Source organism: Dipteris shenzhenensis, chromosome 2 (genome assembly GCF_047967505.1).
Source record: "Dipteris shenzhenensis isolate YYH24624 ecotype China chromosome 2, Dip_SZ_1.0, whole genome shotgun sequence".
NCBI classification, from domain to species: domain Eukaryota; kingdom Viridiplantae; phylum Streptophyta; class Polypodiopsida; order Gleicheniales; family Dipteridaceae; genus Dipteris; species Dipteris shenzhenensis.
The window spans coordinates 51,957,150-51,979,317 of record NC_141597.1 but is presented as its reverse complement, the minus strand read 5'-3'; the positions used below and the strand labels follow the sequence as shown (position 1 = coordinate 51,979,317).

The following is a 22,168-nucleotide window of genomic DNA, read 5'->3' as shown; positions in this document are numbered from 1 at the left end:
AGACCCCCTTCCCTCTATCTATGGAAGGAGGCACCTGTACTGGGTCGTGATCAAGAAGTGCTGCGGACGAGGTGCCAACAACCTGGGTTGCTGAGGGAGGTACAGCCTAATCCTGGGGTGGAGTGGAAGAAGGCTCCCGAACACTAGGCTCCAAGGCGTTAGCCTCCAGAGGCTCCAAGGGAGATGCCTCCGAAGCGGTGGAAGTATGATCTGAAGTAGAGGACCTAACCCAGCGTGGGCCAAAGGTGGTGCAGGGTGCAGGAGGGACTCGAGCAACCCTAGGAGGAGGGGGAGCTCGTGTCTGAGGCGGTGCCTGTGGAGTGGTAGGTCGTGCTCCTGCTCTGGAAGACATTTGGTGCTACCTTGGGTGATGGATGGAGTGATACACATAGTCGATCTATTCAGGGCATAGTTGCATATTGCAAGGGTAAGTCATGCTTCTTGAAGTCCATTGATAACTCAGAGGGCAGAAAGACAGTAGAGAGGTTGGCTGATTTGTGGAGTGAATCTATTAATGAGGTGGGGGCTGATTATGTCATTCAATTCATAGCAGATGGGGAGAATTCCAACAGGACAGCTGGTCGCATTTTGGAGACACGTTATCCTAAGCTCACTTTTAGTGCTTGCATGGCACATTGCTTGAATAACTTGCTGAAGGACATAGGGAAGCTTGCTTGGGTTCATCCAATAATTGATTTTGCAAAGGATATTATTGGTTTTTATCACACGACACCACTACATTCTTGCAGTGTATCGTAAGCTTGCCTCCAAAGACCTCTTGAAGTATTCAGAGACACGTTTTGCATACAACATGTTGGAGCGTCTTCTAGAGGTAAAAAATGCTCTAAGGCAGCTTGTTGTGTGTAATGAATGGGAGGCGTGGAAGGAATCAGAGAGTGCAAATGCCTTGGAATGCAAGTCTTTATGCTTATCTGATGCCTATTGGGAGGATGTCAATCATATGGTGAAAATAGTGAAGCCCATCATCCTTTTGATGAGGCTTATGGATAGTGATGAGCCATGCATTGGCAAAGTTTATGAGGGGATGGACAAAATGATTGAAAATGTGAAGGAGGTGGTGACTAATCCTGACAGGAAGCAAGAATTAGTAGACTTGGCAGTGGAGCGGTGGAACTCCTATCATTCACCCTTGCATGCTGCGGCTTATGTGTTGGATCCAGAATTTCAAGATAACAAGCAAGAGTCGGATAAGGAGGTGATGCGAGGATGGGAGAAGATACTGAAGCAAATGGTACTAGATGCACAAGAACGAAGGCAAGTAAAGGATGAGTTGGCTTTTTATAGGAAGAAATATGGAATGTGTGGCTCTGAGGATGCACTAAGGGACATGTATATTGTGGGATCTGCTCTATGGTGGGAGGATTATGGGGCTGATACACCTTTGTTGCAGAACTTGGCTATCCGCATTTTGAGTCAAGGAGCAAGTTCCTCTCCTTGTGAGCGCTTGTGGAGTAGCTTTGGGCACATTGCATCAAAGAAGAGGAACAGACTTGGGACACAAAAGGCAAGTGACCTTGTGTTTGTGCATGCAAACTTATGTTTGCTTCAGAAGATGAATGCTGGGTACAGCCGTGAGGAATTCATTGGATGGCAGGAGAAGAATGGTAAGGCAACAGGCCAGCAAATTATTTCTGTGGTGGGTGCATCCATGGATGATGTTGGAGATGACCAAGAAGATGGAGATCATCCAGATGATGGAGATGATGAAGAGGAGGAAGAGGGCAGCAACCACAATGCTGCAGATTTAGATTGATCATTGATGTTGACAGTGTTGAGTGGATCATGCATGTAGCAGCTAGTTTTTTAAGTTCTAGGAGCCTTAGTGGTAGGAGGTGTCACTCTCCTTTTCTTGTATCCAAATTCAAGATTCCAAGACTCAAGATAATCTCATATGTTTGTGCCTTGTCTCTGATGGACTTTGCTTTTGTATGCCATCGGCAAGCTATAATGATTAATCTAGATTCTATTATCAATGATTATTCGTGAACTATGTCCCGAGTCTTGAGTCCTTAGGCTTACTCCAAATTTCAAAAGCAATTGCAATGTTTTTGAGTCTTGGATTCTAAGTTTAAGCTTTCTAATGTATAGAACAATATGTTTGTTTATGGGTATGGTGACGTGGCGTTCCCTTCCCGTTCACGTTCCCTAGGATTTGGGCGTTCCCGTTCGCAGGGGGTCGACGTTCCGTTGCCGTTCACGTTCCCTAGTAACTATGCTAGAAATAGAAACCTAGCTTGTAGCAAGTCTCTCGTGACGTCCGGGGAATCTAGGCACACTTGAAAGAAACCTCGCCCCAACAAACGAACATCCTTAAGGTGGGGGGCGAGCTCTTGGGAAAGCGTCGCAAGCATCCAATCTCTAGCTTGTGATCTGGAGGGGTGTGAACCAAAGATGCGTGTGAAGAGAGTCGTGGAACACTCATGCTCCAAGTCCTTTTGCAACTGCTGTAGCTCGTCTTTTGAAATGTGACGGTTCTCGCGGCCAATGTGCGGTAACAGATTGACTGAATGGGTGCCCATTTGTCAATCGAGGTGGGGAAGGCCGACTCAAACACCAAAAAAAAACTCCGTCCGCTTTCCTGATGCCCAGGAGACCCCCAAAAAACGGGGGTACACCTGAAGGGAGAGGATGAAGGAAGGAGGGAGAGAGGAGAGAGAGCAAGTCAGAAGAAGAAGGAGGTAGGTTGAAGGAGGAGGGAGGTTGAAGAAGGGGGGAGCTGGAAGGGGGGAGAGGGAGGGCAGCAAGGGAGAGAAGGGAAAGGGACAGCAGGAGGAGAGGGGAAGGAGTGAAGAGGAGAGAGGGAGGGGAGGAGAGGAGGAGGGAGGGAGAGGAGGAGAGGGAAGGGGGGGGAGGTGCAATGCAACAGGACTGCTCCTAACTGACAGTAAACTTCCCTAAAATTGGTAGAATATGCAGGAGTAGTGAAGTATCTTATGTTTTAGGAAAAAGGTAGGAGTGGAAGGTCATGGGCTGGACCTACAATAGAGACTTGTGAGGGGCTGCACAAGGACAGGAGGAAGTCAATCCTTTTTAGAATTCAGCTGAGTATTGAACTCTTGCTGTAATTTCTATTTCACTAATGAAGTACAAGTCATGAATGTCTTGCCAAGTACAACTAGAGCCCTTATATAGGTATGGCCCAGGGTAGTACAAAGCAGTATTGCTTATGGGATTACCTCCTAGGATGCCACGTGGCAACTTATGGTATCCCCTAAAAAAGGAAGAAAACACTTACAAGCCAATAAAGGCCTTTCTACTTACTTTTAGCGTAGTAAAAAGTAACCCTCTGTTACAATCCTCCCTCCTCAAATAGAAATTTGTCCTCAAATTTGAAAAGGCTGTAACCTGGACATACAATGCTCCTTGTAAACCTGAACAGCTCAATTCTGGTCATATCAACTGAACAATGAAGTTTCTCAGTCAAATACCTCCCTGTAGGCATGCTGATCTGTAAATGGAGCATATAATATTCCCAAGAAATCAAGCAATTGGGTGGAAGAGCTATGCTGTCCAATATAACAGATCTGATCATATAATCCAGTGAGAGACATGCTGATCTGAGAAAGGATAGTGAATGCTGGCTGCAGCATGTCCATATATGCTATATAGCAAGAGAAAATCAAATCTGCTCATAAAGACTCAATTTTGGCCATAGAATTCTGCTAAGCAATTGAGGGTACTGCTCCACAATTGTAGATGGCTGCCAAGAAGACTCCTCATCAGGTAGACCTCTCCATTTGATAAGATATTCCATGTGGGACTTGTTTCTCAACACATGATCTTTAAATCCAAGGATCTTCTCAGGTATATAATCAATTTGGCCCTCTTCATCCATAAGAGGTAGCTCTTCCATAACTTGCTCCTTAGGCCCCAAATACTTCTTGAGCAGTGATACATGGAATACTTTGTGTATTCTAGAGGATGGTGGGAGCTCCAACTCATAAGCCACTTCCCCAACTTTCCTCAAAACCTTGTAAGGTCCATAATACCTATGAGCAAGTTTAACATTGGTATTACCTTTCAAAGAAGCATGCCTAGACTTACGTAATCTGAGAAATACATAATTCCCTTCTTCAAAATGAAGATCTCTCCTATGCTCATCAGCATAATCCTTCATCCTTGCTTGGGCCCTTACCATATTATCTTTACATTGCTGTAATAGAGCAGTGATGTGAGCCAAATCATCCTTGGCTTGTTGGTTTGTCAATGCTTGATCAATAATGGTTGATGGGACATGAGCTTTACAGCCAAACATGGCTTCAAAAGGGCTCATACCAATTGAAGTATGCTTGGTGGTATTATAACAAAATTCAGCTAGATGCAACCATTGATCCCACGATGCTTGGGTCTCAAAGCAAAAATGCCTTAGATACTCTTCCAACCAGTGGTTAAACCTCTCTGTTTGCCCATTAGTTTGAGGGTGATCTGCTGTATTTGGGGTAAGAAGTGTTCCCATGGAACTAAAAAGCTCTTGCCAAAAATGCCCCATGAACTTAGCATCACGATCACTCACAATCTCCTAGAGGAAGTCCATGTAATTTAAACACATTATCCATGAATTGATTAGCCACCTTGGAAGCTGTAAATTGGGTCTTTGTAGGAATGAAGTGGGCAGCTTTAGTAAGTCTATCAACAACCACAAAGATACTGTTCCAACCCTTAGAGGTCACTGGTAGACCTGTAATAAAGTCCATGTCGATATGTGTCCATTTACCTTGAGGTATAGGTAGAGGTTGTAGTAGACTAGTTGGCCTCAAATTCAACTCCCTGTTTTGTTGACAGGGTTTACAGCTTTGAACATAAGCAAGAACATCCTTCCAAATCCCCTTCTAGTAAAAACTCTGTTTTACCTTATCATACGTCTTGTTGAGGCCTATATGCCCAGCCATAGGAGATGAGTGAAATTCCTGCAAGATTAGCAGCTTATAGGAGGAATTTTCAGTAAGAAATATTCTATCATTATACCACAAGATATTTATGGCAGTCATTTCAAGGTGGCAATCAAAAAGTGGCACCACTACATTTATGGCAGCCATTTCAAGGTCAAGACTGATCATAAGACTCTTAGATATTTTCTATCTCAGTCTTCTCTATCACCCAAGCAAAGGAGATGGCTATCCGTTGTGCAAAACTATGACTTTGACATAGATTACAAGATGGGCAAAGAAAATATTGTGGCAGATTCTCTTTCCAGGATATGGGCTTGTACTTTATCATCTATTACTGAGGTTTACTCCACTAGAGTGATAGGTCCTTTGGGCAGAAGCTATAAAACCAACCGGTTCAGTTACATGTATAGGATGATCATCATCATCATCTGAACCTGAGTCTCCATTAATTTGGGGATCCATAGTCTCTTCCCATCATAAATTTGGCTTCTCTTGAACTGGTCCAACCTTTTATTAAAAGTGGTAGACATGTTCTGCATCCTTTGGTCAATCCTCTGATTATTGGTCTTAATCTCATTAGTTAAGTCCTTGAATTTTTGTAGCATTGGGTCCATACAACTCTTTATGATCTGCTCTTGGTTAAGGGATGCTTGTACTTGAGGAGTTGCTGCTAATCCCCTTGAACATTGCCAACATGAGGATCATTGGGCTCAGAAACTACAGCCTGATCATCAACTAGTTCCTTTTTTGGGATGGAATCAAAGATACTCATTGGTTGCTTACTAGCTTGACCAGTAGACCTCTTGATAGGCATCTTTAATGACTTGAATCTAGAGTAAATGGACTGTCTTAAGCCCTGATAAAAAACCAGTACCAAAAGCCCCAAATACTAGTTTTGCCCTAATTTCGTAGGTCAACTTTCAGAGAGAAAACTTGAAATTTCCCACTTGATTAGGCAATCCTTATGCCAAGACTGAACCAAAGAGCCAATCAGGAGTATAAATTTATAACATTACACCTGGATTGCAAGAAATTGCTAGATCTTTTGGCAAATATCAACCCTGCGCTAACTGTTGCAACTGAATTTCGAATTGCTCATTAACAAAAGTCCAAATCAATATCACACTTAATCAGTTGCATCCATGGAGCTAGGCGACCATACGCACTACAGCTGACCCGAAATGGAGCTGTACATCAGAAATTCGCAGCAGTTCCTCCATGCCAGCCAGTCGAGAATTGCTCATAACTTCCCCATGCCATCTCGGATCACCACCAGACTTAGGGAGCAGCCTCAAGAGATTGATGCAAACAGATAAGCCAAGAATGACTTAGTTTGGTGCAGGAAAACAGGAGATCATCACTTTCTTTAGTTTCTTGCGCCAGAGAGAAAACCACTTCGATGTTGACTCAATCCTCCACCATTTTAGGATTCCCAGACATAGAAATGATCAGGGAAGCAAGGGCTTTCCACTGATGCAAGAAGCCCCAAATTCTGAGCACTTTGAAAATCAGGGTTTCTTAGAGTCTGCCATGTGGCAGCTTACAACAGAAAGTACTTCTGGCGCTGAATTTTTGCAGAGAGGTAGGCCCTAGGCTCAAGAGTAGACGCTCCAAATTTCAAAGTGATTGGACAAAGAATTTCCCAGAAATTCCCACGAAAAGTGCTCTGATACCAATGCAACAGGACTGCTCCTAACTGATAGTAAAATTCCCTAAAATTGGTAGAATATGCAGGAGTAGTGAAGTACCTTATGTTTTAGGAAAAAGGTAGGAGTGGAAGGTCATGGGCTGGACCTACAACAGAGACTTGTGAGGGGCTGCACAAGGACAGGAGGAAGTCAATCCTTTTTAGAATTCAGCTGAGTATTGAACTCTTGCTGTAATTTCTATTTCAGTAATGAAGTACAAGTCATGAATGTCTTGCCAAGTACGACTAGAGCCCTTATATAGGTATGGCCCAGGGTAGTACAAAGCAGTATTGCTTATGGGATTACCTCCTAGGATGCCACGTGGCAACTTATGGTATCCCCTAAAAAAAGAAGAAAACACTTACAAGCCAATAAAGGCCTTTCTACTAACTTTTAGCCTAAGTAAAAAGTAACCCTCTGTTACATGCAAGCAGCAGCGCCGGGGGGGCGGGGGAGCAGCAGCGGGGGGGGGGGCAGCGTAGGCAGCAGCGCGGGGGGGGCAGCGCAGGCAGCAGCGTGTGGGGGGTAGCGCAGCAGCAGCATGGGGGGGGGGGGGTAGCACAGCAACAGCACAGGGGGGGAGGAGAGGGGAAGGGAAGGGCAGCAGGTAGGGAGGGAGGGGAGGGAGGAGGCAGCAAGGAGGGGAGTCGAGGGGAGGGCAGCAGGAGGAGCGGGAAGCAGCAGCATATTCCAACCAGAATTGTCTTTTCAGAAGTGCATACATCCTAAATTCCTGGGTGTCTTGCATCTGGACTATTGTGACACTTATAAAGAACTTGGTGCCTAATGTCATCATATATCCGGGACACATACTCTACCTTTGTAGGGTAGTGAAGAAAAAAGAGGAAAAGGGGGGGGGTTAGTGGACTATGAAACTCACAGTTTTTCTCAGGTACTTCGTTTCTCTTTGCTGCACTGTTCAGACCAGCTTGTTTACTAGGTGTTTGGAATAGGTGTTATAACCATGGGTGAAGGCTTGTGCCTTCCTCCTGAAAGGATGAATTGTTTTGAAGTTGTATCATACAAATATTAGTGTATGTTTTAAGAATGAAACAAGGATGACTTTAATGTAAATATATGGTGGATATGAAGATTATGGTGAGACGAGAGGCTCTTACAAGTCGCAGCCATATAGAAGCAGGGGGCCTTACAAAGAGGAGGATGGCAGGAGTGTTGGTGCCAGACACACAAATAGAAACTACAGAGATGAAGAAAACGGTGGAAATATGAAGTATCAGCTTAGAAAGAGGGACTGGTCAGAAGATGATGATGATGACGATGATGAAGATGATCAGGATAACAGGGCAGGTGGCATCAAACAGCTTAGAAAGTCGCTGCCATACAGAAGCAGGGGACCATACAAAGAGGAGGACGACAGGAGTGGTGGTGCCAGACACGCAAATAGAAACTATAGAGACGATGAAAATGGTGGAAATATGAAGTATCAGCATAGAAAGAGGGATTGGTCAGAAGATGACGATGATGACGACGATGAAGATTATGAGTATAACAGGGAAGGTGGCATCAAACAAGTACATAAAAATTACAGAGATGAAGAGAAACGTGGAAATATTAAGCCTCAGCATAGAAGTAGGGGTTGGTCAGAAGATGCAGATGAAGATGGAAGTGAAGATTCAGATTCTGAAGATTGATTGAGCCGGCCTCCATGTCATACCTGCTCGAATACTCTAAAGGTTTGGTCTACTGGGAATTCATGCAAGAGCTTGTCTTGATTGTGAGCGAGTGTATATATTTCCTTTTAAGATACGGTTGTCTTATCTGCTCTATTTCTCAAGCAGGTACAGTTCTATTTCTATTCTGTTGGAGGTGGTCGAAAAATTGCTGACTAAGTGTCTTACGTTAAACTAGTTAAACTAGCATAGCGAAAGCCACGATTGGGCAAAGTGTGCTGCAATTCATTTTGCAAGCAGGCCAAATGGTCTGGGCAGTGCTAGTAATATTTGAGGTGAGGTTCTCTGGCATCTCTGATCTAATAACCAGATATTCTCCTATTACTCTGTTGCTGTTTCTGCTCATCCTCGTTTATCGCCACAAAATCATCATGGTGACATACCCACTGTTCTCATATGTTGTTCCAACTGTCTCAGCAATAATGTCATTCCATCTTTTCGAACTTTCAACTGCAAAAGCGAAGTATTACTTTGGTCTTCTCGCAAAGAAATGCCATGTGTGGAGTATCCTAAATACTTTACGAAACATTGTATCAGACATCTGACAACGTTTGTAGGGGAGGCTTGCCTCATTGTTGTCCATGCCTATCTCATCTAAACAGTTTTGAGACTGCCATTTTGCTATGCAAATCAAATGTTCCCCACAATAATTTGGACAACATTCAATCCAAATGTGTGTTTTGCCGGGCAGGGATTTCTGATAGTTGCCAAATCCTTGCTACTTGTATGTCAGACTTTGTAGATGTAGTAAATTTTACTTTATAAAGTGCCACTTGATGGATCTGATGGTCATTCTGTCCAATGGACTTCAAAAATTAAATACAATCTAATGGTAAGGGTGCTTGTATCTTTTGTGAGAAATTGTGAATTTCAATGGGAGATTAAGAATTGCTTAAATTTACCATGGTTAATATTTTTTTCCCTGGGCGAATGGACATTGACTTCTGTTGCTAATACTTAAATAATCTAATGATAAGGTATTTGTTTGTTTAGATACTCCAGTTTCCTTGTTTTTCTTTGGGGAGCAACTGTGGATTTTGTTTTGAGATCAAGAAATTTTTATCTTAAGTTTTTTTTGCTTGCATTGAGGCTCAGTGCTCACATTTTGGCCTCTTCTCATCTAGACTGGTTGCATTACAGTGTAGAACTACAAAAGGTCAAAATGGTCAATCTATCTTGCTGCTGCAAATCCCTTTCCATCCATTTGCAGATTTCTACATTTTGCAGAAGAGTCTTACAAGATGTGCTGGCCTTATTTACCATGCTATTGCTCTGGACCAGTAAAATGTGCTATTTTGCATTGTGATTCTTTACTATAAAGGCTATTTTTCTTGACCAAGAATAAGATAATTATTCATATGTAATTTAATTTAATTTAAGTTCAATGCAAGAGACGTGTTTCATGGGTTTCATCTGGTTGCAGAAATATGAATGAACTTGGTGTGCTTGAGGCCTATGGCTTGCAATGTCAGAGTTGAGCATATTGCCCTACTACTGGGTCGCTTTGTTTCAAAAAATCATTTCTTAGAAACCGTTGATCGTTTGCGATTGGAATGAATTGCAAAGTGATTCTAATTTTCGATACAAAATTCCCATGAACAAATGAAAGGCAAGGCTGCTGAGAGAGGGAGTACGCAAAGAGGGAGAGGGAGCAAGTGACAGTGAGAGAGAGAGAGAGAGAGAGGGAGAGAGCAGAGGAGGGAGCTTGAGAGAGAGAGAGAGAGAGAGAGAGAGAGAACAAAGAGGAAGGGAGGGCAAGGGAGTGATAGAGGAAGCAGATTTATAGAGGGGACGCAGGCACGAGAAGAGGTGAGGACCTTCGAGACCAAGCTTTCGTAAAACCTCCTCAAGCTTAGCCCCAAGCTTAGGTTAATTCTTTTGCTCCCTCCCTCACTAATTAATAGAAGAATAAAATTCATCGGGAGCACCTACTGGGATTACTTTTACCTTCATGGAATCTTATTTACTTAGTTGCTAGCAGTGAGTAGGGTTAAGTTCCTAAGTGTGGTAGTAAGGACACAAGTGAAGGGACCCACCTCTCTCTCTCTCTCTCTCTCTCTCTCTCTCTCTCTCTGTCCCACACCCCCCCCCCCCCCCAACCCACCCCATATCCACCATATACTCAAGTCTAAGAGCCGGCCACATAAGACCACCGGACGACGGTGCCCATAGAGGCGTTCGTCCTACTCGCGATAATGCTCCAGCTCGTATCGATGGTAGCGCTTGGTCCCATCCCGTCCCCTCAGTGCTTGCGGCGCTCATTCACCTCACCTCCGTCGCCTGCGGCATCATATGCTCTTGTCCTCTAGTCCCTATACCCGTTGTCTTTGTCTCTCCTCACTACAGCTAGCCCCCTCACACTCCTCACTATGCCCATCCCCTCACTACCCTTACTCCCACTACCCTTACTCCCACTCCCCCTCACCCTCGTCCCTCCCCTCTCCCACTCAGTTAATTTTCGATGACCGCCCTCTCCATTTTTTTTAAATACAAAAACCCTAAACTAATCCGAACCTAACTCAAACTAATCCTAGTTAATTTAACCCACTCTAGATTAGGTTAAGTAGACTTATAGTTAACTTAGATTAGGCTAGTTGACCTTAGGTTAGTTAAAAATAGTTAGGTTATATAACTACAGTTAGGATATGATAACCTTGCTTTAGTTAGTTAGGTTAATTAGGGATAAGTTTGGTTAACTAATTGGTAGTCATACTAATTGTATAGTTAGGATAACTAAGATAGGTTAGGTCTGAATAGTTAGATCAACTAATGGTTAGCCAAACTAAACCAGGTTACTCCTCATAAGTCTAAGGTCTATTCACACTTGGACCTAAAGATCAAAGGGTCCCTAATTTCTCCTAACTTTAAAGGTTCGTAACTTGCTCATTTGGTTATCAAATTGGATTCGATTTGAACCTAGATTTTCACACATGGAAACACCACACTACGGAAAAATTTTTCAACCCATTATACACTATTTTGGCATCCTTAGCACTCATTAATTTGTACCCTTGTGTGGACTAATGTTTGCACTAATTCGCTCATAACTTTAACTTGTGACCTTCGATTTGACGATCCATTTACACAGGCACATTCTCGCACTAAGAGGGACAATTCTAGGCACAATTATAAAACAAAGTTCCTTAGTACATTGACACATCTCTAACCTCCCAACACGCATACATCAACATCTGGACTTGTCGATGACGTACCCAATCGACCTCTCGATAATTTTGCATGCAACTATGCTTCGGCTAACGTCTTCGATTGTCCTTTGTCTCAAATTTTTCCCTTGCAATTGATCCAACCCATTTGACTCCTCCAATTCACAACATGATAGATCATCGTTGCGATGACGGTGATCTTGATCTTGAAGAGAATGTGAAATTTATTTTTTCATCGTAATAATTATGATCGATACAATAACAATCAAGGCAGGCGTACTTTGGTCGAACTAGAACTTTCAAAATACAATGGTCTGGGGATCCATCAAGATTCCTCTAGTATTTTGATACCGTATGTCGAGCGGGAGGGGATCAATCAAATAAAACCAAGGTAGCATGGTTTCCCATGGCCTTAATTGATGAAGCCTCGGAATGGTATCTTGATCTCTTAATGGAAGAACAAGCCACATGGGGCCAAATTCAAACCGAATTCAAGAGGCAGTTCCAAATGGAAGACTTTAAGATGATCCCACTCTCCAACTAAGCAATCTCAAATCAGGTCGCAGGGAAGATGTACACATGTACCTGGTTACAATAAAGAGTCTAATTGCAAAGTGTGAACCCCACGTCTCGACGGTATCTGATAGTCTGGTTCATTGTCGGACTAAGGAAGAAGATGTGGAAGGACATGAAAAGATAAGCAGCTATGAAACGTTCAGTGTTGCACATGCGTTCGCAATCGACATAGAGGATTGAATGATGAATTTTGACTCTAAGAGTGATGACGGCAAGGACAAACGCTCTAAAAAAGGCAAATCTAGATCCATTACAGAATCAACTGAAGGTCGCCTCTCGACCATGACCTTAAAGCTCAAAGATGACATGATGCAAGACAGAGCAAAAGTTGCGTGTTTCTCAGTCACAACAGTATCCAAGACGAGAGAATGTCTGGTACCCACATTGTATGGCTAGCCACATGACCAATGAGTGTCCAATCCTAAGAGATAGACTCAACCCTTCAGAGGTGGTTCAACCCCAAAGATTATGGTGTGCCATTTGCAATGTCACACGCCATGATGTAAACACTTGCTTCTACAATATGAGGATTGCACAACCCGACTCCAACAGTACCAATAGGAAGCAATCCTAGTATATTTGTAGGCAACACTAGCACCCAATGCACAAGTGCCACGGCTCAATCTCATCCCAATGAGGACACAAGTGCCTCAACTATTGATAAATCCCAATCCTCCACAATATCCTCGAGCCCCCAATCTTACTTCAGTAGTTCTAGTGTAACAACTCCAACTTGAAGAACTGGAACCATAATATGAGTACGAACATGAGTACCCAATGTACTACATGGAAGGTACGGAAGGACTCATTCATGTGTATGCAAATCAAGTAAGTTCAACTACTTATCAAACACCCATCAAGTGTTTTGATTATGGAGAAAACCACTGCATAGTGGAATGCCCACACAAGGGTAACCCCATTACATTTCAACTTGTTTGCAGAGATTGTGGAGTTGAGTGGGCATGCATAGATTTCCCACTCAGAGCAAAGACTCAACCAACCAAGGAAGTAAAATCTCATTAGTATGGAAAATCAGAGTGTGGCTACACAAAGTGTGGTATCACAACTAGTCTTGGTCATAACAAGGTAGCAGAAAGAAGCGGCACAGAGAAAACTCCTTTCCACTCAAAAACCAAATAGACCTCTAGCAAAACAAGCCTCGCCAATCTCAACAACTCAGTGAGGCCATGCCCAACACATCTATGGACAGTGCCACCCAAGAAGCAAAGGAAGACTACCCCAATAATAAAATGAGAAAGCTCGTTATCAAGCCTTGAAGTAATGGGTACAACAAGAGCAAGAGAAATTTGAGGCAGACAAGATGGTAGCAACAGAGGTTAGAGCATCCTCATCACCCATCGTTGACATAGTGATTGATCCCAACACCTTCCAAAGGGTAATAGAGCAACAGACAATACATTCCCAATTGGATAGTACGACACTAGCCAGCTTGATAAGTTGCCCCGTCATGATGCCAATTGGAACCTCATTGAGAAATTGTCCTACAATGTGGGAGAGTTTCAAGGGATGGATAGAATCTTCACAATACTTTCCCCCACTTAAAGAAGAAGTTAAGGTTACTTTAGTAAAATTCGATGCTAGTGATGACATAAAAAAGGAAACCATCCCGTTGGAGTATAAAGCCTTTGCCCAATACCTTGCAATAGTGGACGGTGGAGCCGGTGTAAACATTTCAGCAAGAGATACTTATGAAGAATGGGGCCTACCTCCAACGCAAAAGGCTACATTCAACATCCGCCTAGTCGACCATACTAAAATGAAGCCACTGGGCATCGTTGACAATGTGCCAACAAAAATTGCTAGAGTCAGGTTGACTCTCCAATTTACTATCTTGGATCTTTTCAAGGGATTCACAACATACCAGATATTGTTGGGAAGACCATGGCTTCAAGAAGCTTCGGTACTCCATGATTGAAGCATTGATCGAATCACAATCCAAAACAAAGAAACCATTATCAAGATCAATAGGCATTGGCCACAATAGATAACTCTAGAACAACACATCCAATGTTGCTAGATGTGGATGCATAAATGATCCAACAAGAGCACCAATCTGGGATGACGAATTAGAAGAGGTGGACTTGCCATTCTTCATGGAAGTGTCTAGTGGAACATTGATCTTGAAGAGGCCATAATTGAAGGTTACGGTACATAATTTGGTTGGGATCTAGAAACAAAAGTAGATACTGCCACATTGAAAGGTGAAGTATTTGACAATGATTCAGCAATCCAGTAGGCACTCATGTCCATAGAATATCCCAAGATAGACCCTCTAGCACTAGCCAATAGCAATTGGTCAAGGTAGAGCACTTTAATGAATTTGAAAGAATGCGGACTAGAGTGGTGGAATTGTATTTGACAAAGCCCACAAAAGCACCTGAGTCCCCAAATTTTGAATGGTATCCTAAAGGACTTGAAGGTGCATGTACGGCCAAAGAACCGCTCCTTGGGAGTGAGACTCCTACTTAAAATCCATCACTAGTCTCACAAAGCAAAAAAATTCGCAAGTTCAAACCCAATGTGAGAATGAAGATTGTAATGGTGAATACTCACAAAAAAGAAGAGCAAGTGAGCACAATAGAATTGGACCAAACATCTTCCACAACATCCAATGGAGCTAGCAACCAAGCAAGCACCTCAAAGTGCCATGATGGCCTAAGGGAAGTTCTTGATTACTTCAAAAACTACACCACGGGAGAAGCAAAAACAGCAATGCCTAGGCCAGCAGTCAGGGATTTAGAGCTCATAGAAACAAAGAATATTGAGGATACCTCACTATATGAAGGACCAGCCAAGATAAAAATTGAATCTTGCCTCAAATGGAGAAGAAGAAAAGCCTGTATACATCAATGAACAACTCACTCTAGAAGAAGAAAAATAATTAATAGCATTGTTGATGGAATATAGAGATTGCATGGCTTGGTCCTACAAGAAAATGAAAGGGACTTCCCTTGAAGTTGTAGTACATACCATACCGATTAGGGAAGAATCCAAACCTAAAGTATGTGGACCCTATAGGACAAATCCCAAGTATGGCACCCATGTCCATGAAGAACTAGAAAAGTTACTGGATGTCACTTTCACTACCCCCTACAATTTATTGAAACAGTTTTAGAAAGGATAGCTGCGTCTGAAGTGTATAGTTTCTTGGATGGGTTCAGTGGCGGGTACAACCAAGTCCAGATCGCTCTTGAAGATCAAGCAAAGATAGCATTTGCCATTGAATGGGAAATTTTTGAATACAGAGTCCTGCCATTTGGATTATGCAATGCCCCAACAACCGTTCAAAGGGTCATGTATACCGCCTTCAAAGCATTCCTGAACGAATTCCTACAAGTCTTCCTTGATGACTTGTGCATACATTCAGGAAAGAAGGATCAGTTGAAATGAAGTTTGGGGACCTTTTAACGAGGGGAAACCCTTTGACTACTCCCCTAAGGAATGAAAAGCAACCTAGTGTGCTGCTTTGCGGCTTCTTACTCAAATTATTTCTCCCCATCTTAGTCCATTTCCCCTTTGAAGGCTACACTCCCTCTACTGCTGCTACTATAAGCCATGGGTGGGAGGGGCATGTATTCATCCTCTGAGGCAATTACATACTAGGTGGCCCATCTATCTACATCAACCTGGTTATCCCAAACACCTCAATCCTTTGGTAGATCTCACCCTTGTCTAGAGTCTCAAGTAAAATCTCCTCTAGGAGGGACTTTGGAATCTCTACCACCAATCTGATTCTGGGAACCCATCATGTATCCTAATCGAGGTGGTTGTATTCGATAGAGCTCCAATGCTATCCAAAAAGCTTGACCAATGGAGGGTAGGATGGCTTTGCACTCATTGGGGAGCCTCGAGAAGTGAAAAATCATCGGGAAGTGGGGCACATGATGGGAGCAATGAACTCCATTTCCTCCATCGACTGCTAGACTTGATATTGTATAGGTATCTCCTCTCGACTCAAAGCTCAGTGCAAAATTTCCAGAGCTAGAATAGTTACTATAGGGAGGTCTTGTGTTGGCAAAATGGGCTCGGCCTCCAAAATTTTCTCAGTCTGTACTCCCACATCCCTTGTGTCTACCAAAATTTTAATACTATAGCATCTTCGAAATTGCCTTACATCTACTTATGCTCCTGCACTCTTCTCGGCATCTTCAAAATTTTAATTTGTACTATAGCATCTTCAAAATTGTAGTACATCTACCTATGCTCATGCACTTTGCTCGGCATGCTAGGTTGAGCATTAAAAAAATCTGGGCCGTGATCCCTTGCATTGCCTTTGTTTGTGAGCTACCTTTCTTCCGTCATCTTTGGTTTTGAGGTGCCCACTTGGCTACCCGCCGATAGGGACAATTCGCACACACTAGCCTGACAATTTGAGCCATCATGATCTGGTGGCTGGTGGCGAGGCAACTTGTTTGGGTATTCTGGTGAAGACGGACATATCTTGGAGTTGGGTGTATCGCCCCAGCTTTTCTTACAGGATTGCATTCTCCTCCTTAATATCTTCATTTTTGGTAGCAACCTATCATAAAGGAGAATTATCCTTTTTGAGCATTTCTAATTGGGCCCAAGCTACCTAGTGTTGTTTGGGGTTGACCTTTTGTTGCACACTCTTCAGTGCATGTGTTAACTGAATGTTCTTCCCCACAATAGTCACAATCTCACTCCTAGACTTGGCAATGAGCACCTTAAGTTTGTTCGCTTTGCATTGGAGGTTACTAAAGTCTATTTTGAGCTCGGTATGGCCTTGCCACAGTTGGTAGTAATTTCGGACCACTTCGTCATAGACTTTGCTTTTGCTATAGAGTTCCTCTTAGAAAGACTTGCACTCTGCAATCAAGTCAACCTTGGCCCATCTCAGACTTGCTATCTGCCCCTCAAAGAACCTTGCCATTTCCTCTCGGTACCGCATCTAAAGGGAAAGGTTATGCTTGAGTACCAGGGGAGGGAGCCAACGGTTGGCCAAAAAATCTAAGGCATGTGCTGTGTGCACCATGTTCTCCCTTGAGACTTGCCACTAGGACTTGGTGGTAACCCGATCTTGATGATCATCTTGGGTTAGTATCAGATCAAGGGGAAATGGCTCGGCATGGCACGGGGCATGCTTTGTAGAGGCAAGGGGGGTAAGGGCAAGGTGATGGTGGTGTTTTGAGTGGTACCAACCCTATGCTACTCAAATTGTTGCTTGATTGGCTTTTGTGAGGGTTTCTTGATATTGCCCTTGTCTAATCCTTCAATCTCCATTTGCTCTTTGGGTGTAGCCTCCTTTGCCTACTGCTCGGGCGTTCCACTGCCTTCTTCCCCCTTAGTAGACTCTTGTTCTAGACCCTTGGAGGTGCCCTTCTCGCAATAGTACTTTTGGACAACTTAGAAGTATTTAAGGACCACTAGGTAGCACTTAAGAACGCCTTAATAGTACTTTTTGACCACTTAGAAGCACTAAAGGACGTCTTAATAGTCCTTCTAGGCCACTTAGAAGTATTAAAGACCACTGAGAATAACTTAGAACCACATAGTAGTACTTTGGGGCATTTTGTAGTACTAATAAGGAGCACTTAGCAGTATTTGTGCACCCATTAGTAGTACTTAAGGACCAATTAATAGTACTTATGACCACTTGATAGTACCTCCAATCCATTTAGAAGTACTTAAGGACAAGTTAATAGTACCTTTGGACAACTTAATAGTACTTAAGGACCAGTTCATACTACTTTTGGACCATGTAATAGTACTTGAGAACCACTTAATAGTACATCAGGATAGGATAGATATGGTAGGGGATAGGAGGGCTCAACACATTTCAACATATGAAAAAGCACTTAACCTAGGCTCAATGGAAAATTACTTGATTGCATTAGCCTTTGATGAACTTATAAATTTTCACCCATTACAATTTGTAGACAACAATCTTCTTTGTTATCCTCTCTGCTTCCTCAGCTTGTCCCATTAGACTTGGCATCAGTGTATTGGGAAGCAGCTATAATTTCATTAAAGGTTAATATCCAGTACAGGTGGCTTGCCATTATGGCTAGGCTAAGAGTTGTATGTGAGTAGTACTAAAGAATAATAAATAACACAAGTACTTGAGCAACATGTATAAGTTTTGGATGGCTCTAGAATTTTTTTGAGCCTAAAAGTACTTCTGTGAATATCTATAACTTCACTAAAGGCCAATGTGTAAGAAAAGTACTATTCTTTACCAAGAATTGAAGCGTGTAGAAATACGTGGAAAATCTTGTGGTTTCTAGCAATTGTAGCATAGTAGAACCATCTCTCAGCATGAATATCACTTCCAAACATTGCTTTGATCGTATCACTTCACAATATCTCGAGCCTCATGCACAATTTCTTTGAACCATGGCACATGTTTGTACCAATCTTTGAAGGAAATATTTAAAAGTGTGCATGGAGCATTGAGATGCATATAATTTTTTATACTATGCAATGTGATTTTTCTTGCCTTTGCTAACATTCTATTTGGCTCACTTTCTAGATTAGTTTTAATTGTGTGTGTGTGTGTGTGTGTGTGTGTGAGAGAGAGAGAGAGAGAGAGAGAGAGAGAGAGAGGATGTTCACCCTCGGGTTAGGTTAACATGGAGCCACATGTTGAAGTGCATTCATTAGTGCCGACCTTAGAAGCGATGGAGTCCTGACCAAGCATCATTTTGTAGTAGTAAAGGTGCAAACGATTGTGACAATCCCACCTATCAGCAAAAGCGACATGAGGCATCGAGAAATTGGTTTTGTTTAGGTATATGATGTGATTATAATAGGTAAGGAAGAGAACAAGAGAGAAGTGTGTGGAGTTCTCTTCTTTTGACCTGAGCTAGCTAGGATAGGGAGTGACTGTGTTTTCATTGCAAGCCAAGGGGGACTGGTTGTATACAGATCAATACAAGTTGTTTCTGTTTGTTAATGATCTGTACTCAGTATCCTTTAAGTGTGTGTAACTTGGTATTCTCCCATCACCATATGGTTCTCTTGTGATAGCTAAGCCCAAACTTTGAGTCTTAATGTTGTAATCCATTCTATCACTCGAGCACATCATACTTAGGACTGCAAGAGAGGGCATCTTCATTGAGCACAACACGAGGTTGGGATAACACCATGTCGAACTGTATCAACATTTTGGCAATCCTGCTGGGAAGCAGGAAATTGAATTACGAGTTGAAAAGTTAGTTCAGGAGATTTAGAGAACGGAGCTAGTAAGCTTAGTGTCAGGTTCATGCTAACTAGTGACAAAGTGAAACAATTGCTAAAATTGTAGCCAAAACACTGGTATTGGCCCGAGGCATCCCAGAAGCTTGGTAGATGAAGGACCCTCATGGCAAGTGGAGTTTGAGCATTCATCTACTAAGAGCTTGGATTTCGAGTGGATGGCTATTTGCTCTATTAAACATCAAAAGGAACGAGAAGACCAACTCAGAGAATAAAGACAACGTCTTCGAGAATACTTGGCTATCATTCCAAAGGAATTACGTTGAGAAGATATGAAGGTAGAAGACAACTAGAGCAAATAGTTGAAGAAACAACCGATGAGAAGAGCGGCATGCTTCTAATGGAGAGAGACACCACCAAATACTTGAGGCGAATGTGGAGCAACTAAGAAAATTTTCTCAATTTCCTCTCAAAGTGGACATAAATCCTACTTGGCTTACAAACATACACCGAATTGTACCTGTAAGGCCTGAAGACAGTGCCGACCGGTTTGCTGGATAGCTAGTAGTAGCCTCATATGCATGAAGGTAGATATGATAGGTGGAAGGATAGTGGCTCAATCCTTTCGAGTGAAATACCTACCTATTGGGGTTATGAAGTAGAAAATTCTAAGTCTAGCACCAACATCAAGGTAAATTTTCAAATTTTTAAAGATACTGATGATGAAGATCCATGTAGTCACTTCCAAAGTTTATTGTGAGTCTGCCACATCAATGGTGCCACAACAAATGAGGACTATATGAATTATTTTCCATGTACCTTGATAAAAGATGTTCACAAGTGGTTTAATCAGTTTCCAGTGGGATTTTTTCCTGATTGGTATGCAATGTCCAAAGCATTCTTGTGAAGGTTTAGGCAAAAAATTGAAGAAGAAGAAAATGTCCGTATGAAGCTAAGTGAGCAAAAGCAAAACGAAGGAGAGTCCATCCAAGACTTTGTAATTATGATGTGAGCTCTTATCAATCAGCTAAGCATTTCTTTAGATGACATGTCTATGCAAGCCTAATTGATCACAAGTTGCACCTAGCTAGACTTGCACAAGCCAAATATAGTCAATCCGACTGGAACTTATAAAGAATTGCTAGACAAAGTTGTTTCTGTAAAGAAGATTGAAGGATCAAAGAACAAGGCAAAGTAGAAAGATGCTAACAATGACACAAAGGAGACACCAACAATGAAAGATAAGCTCAAAACTGAGCTGAAGAAGGCCTTAAAAGAATTGGTCATTTGAGGGAAGCTGGGCAATAATGAGAAATGGTGTAACAAGTGTTCTAGGGATGGACACGTGGAAGAGGAATGAAAAGCTAAGTAGCTTGGCCATCAAATGGTAAGCCACCATGTCTGAAGTAGAAGGACAAAGGTAAGAGTTGTAATAAGGAGAACATAGATCCATCTAATGTCAAGTGCGTTTGTTGTGGAGAAAATCTTCTGCATTGTGACTATCCAATATGGCTTAACATTTGAATTTTCTCAAGACTAACATGGAAAGAGAAGAAGTGGATCTAGACGTTGAGCAGTTGTAGCCAAGCTATTAGAGATTAAATTGATGCCCAAGTCGTCACTTGGATGAAAGAATCGGTTGCAATTATGGAAGACATGGATTCTTCAAGTAAAGACATCAACAAGAAGGCTCAAAAGGAGTTAGCTGCTGCTGCTAAAATTGCAAGGGAGTTGAAAGGGAAAGCTCTAGTAGAGGAGATGCCCAAGTTGATGCAACAATTTATTACCAAGCGAGGGGAATGAGGGGAATCCTAAAAATCTAAGGCAAATGTAACAAAACTGAGTGCTTCATTGGAAGATGGTGTAGAGCTAGCCCATCAAGCTTGGTAAATATTCAAGAACATGCAAGTCAATCTGACATTTGCTAAGTTAATGCAAATAGCTCCTTACAGTTGGTATGTCTTTGCTCAATACATCAAAGAATCATTCAAGAAACCAAAAGAGGTACAATCTTTAGCCGCTATAGGTGTGATTGATACTCTACTAGTTGATGAGGAAGTGCCAGTAATCACCATCAAGGTTAAGAAACAAACTAACCAATAGTAATAGTGGATGGTGGTTCTAGAGTGAACATCATTTCTAAAGAAATTGCTCAAAGACTAAAGTTTAAGTTCTACAAGCCATCACCTTTTTGAGTACGCATGGCAAATCAACAACCAGTTGACCCAAATGATATGTTACAAAATGTAAATCTATTATACATTTACCTTTATTGTGATTTCCATGGAGTAGCATGCCTATCCAATACTATTGGGATGACCTTGGCTTAAGAGTGCAAAATTACTCCATGATTGGGGTTCAGAAGAGCTGATCATTAAAACAGATAGTCAAGTTTGAAAGATTCTGAGTTATTTGTTGGTAACCAAAGAATTTGGAGGTCACAGATCCATTTCCTCAAGATGTGGAATCACAATTTATGGAGTTACAAATCCTCCTTGTGTGTGAGATTGATACTTTCCAAGTGGCTGCAGATATCAAGCAAAAGTTCAAAGCTGAGAAAATTACTAAGCAAAAAGATCTCTTTTCGAGTAATTTCACTGAGAATGTTGAGGGGGAACGAGAGCTAGCTGAGATGCCAGTGACTATCACTAGACTCGGTACCTGGTACTAGAGTCAACATAAGTACTGAATCTCAAAATAGAAGATAACCCTGCCATGGTAGTGGTAAGTGCCAATATTAATTCTAAGCAACTAGGGGTTATAAGGGATTTATTTGTCTAGTATAAGGATGTCTTTGCCTGGAGTTACACTGACCTAAGAGGAGTTCCTCTTGAGTTGTGTGAATATAAGATACCTTTGGTGCCAATACGACAATAGAGGTACAAAATGAATCCTAACTATGCCAAATAGGTAAAAGCCAAGTTAGATTAGCTGTTGCATGCGGGATTTATCTATGCCATTGA

General features: G+C 42.2%; 2 protein-coding genes across 5 annotated transcripts in view; both read left to right on the top strand.

Moving 5' to 3' along the window:
* Nucleotides 1-9,445, top strand: part of LOC147904958 (uncharacterized) — an 84,897-nt gene extending 75,452 nt beyond the window's left edge. The window contains exons 6-7 of one of the 4 annotated variants that reach the window (XR_015543408.1): nucleotides 7,691-8,564; nucleotides 8,707-9,124. Coding sequence is in view for 3 of the 4 variants with exons in the window: in XM_087396232.1 (XP_087252358.1) it covers nucleotides 7,691-8,250 (560 nt within the window). In the remaining variant the exon portion in view is untranslated. Of the gene's footprint in view, nucleotides 1-7,690; nucleotides 9,125-9,429 lie in introns of those variants that run through there. The other 3 variants (XM_087396232.1, XM_087396227.1, XM_087396219.1) reach the window with 3 other exon arrangements.
* Nucleotides 901-7,631, top strand: LOC147904959 (uncharacterized). Its single transcript, XM_087397962.1, has 2 exons — nucleotides 901-1,657; nucleotides 7,539-7,631. The coding sequence occupies exons 1-2, from the start codon at nucleotides 962-964 to the stop codon at nucleotides 7,629-7,631; spliced, it is 789 nt and encodes a 262-aa protein (XP_087254088.1). The 5' UTR covers nucleotides 901-961.
* Nucleotides 9,446-22,168: the final 12,723 nt, after the last annotated feature.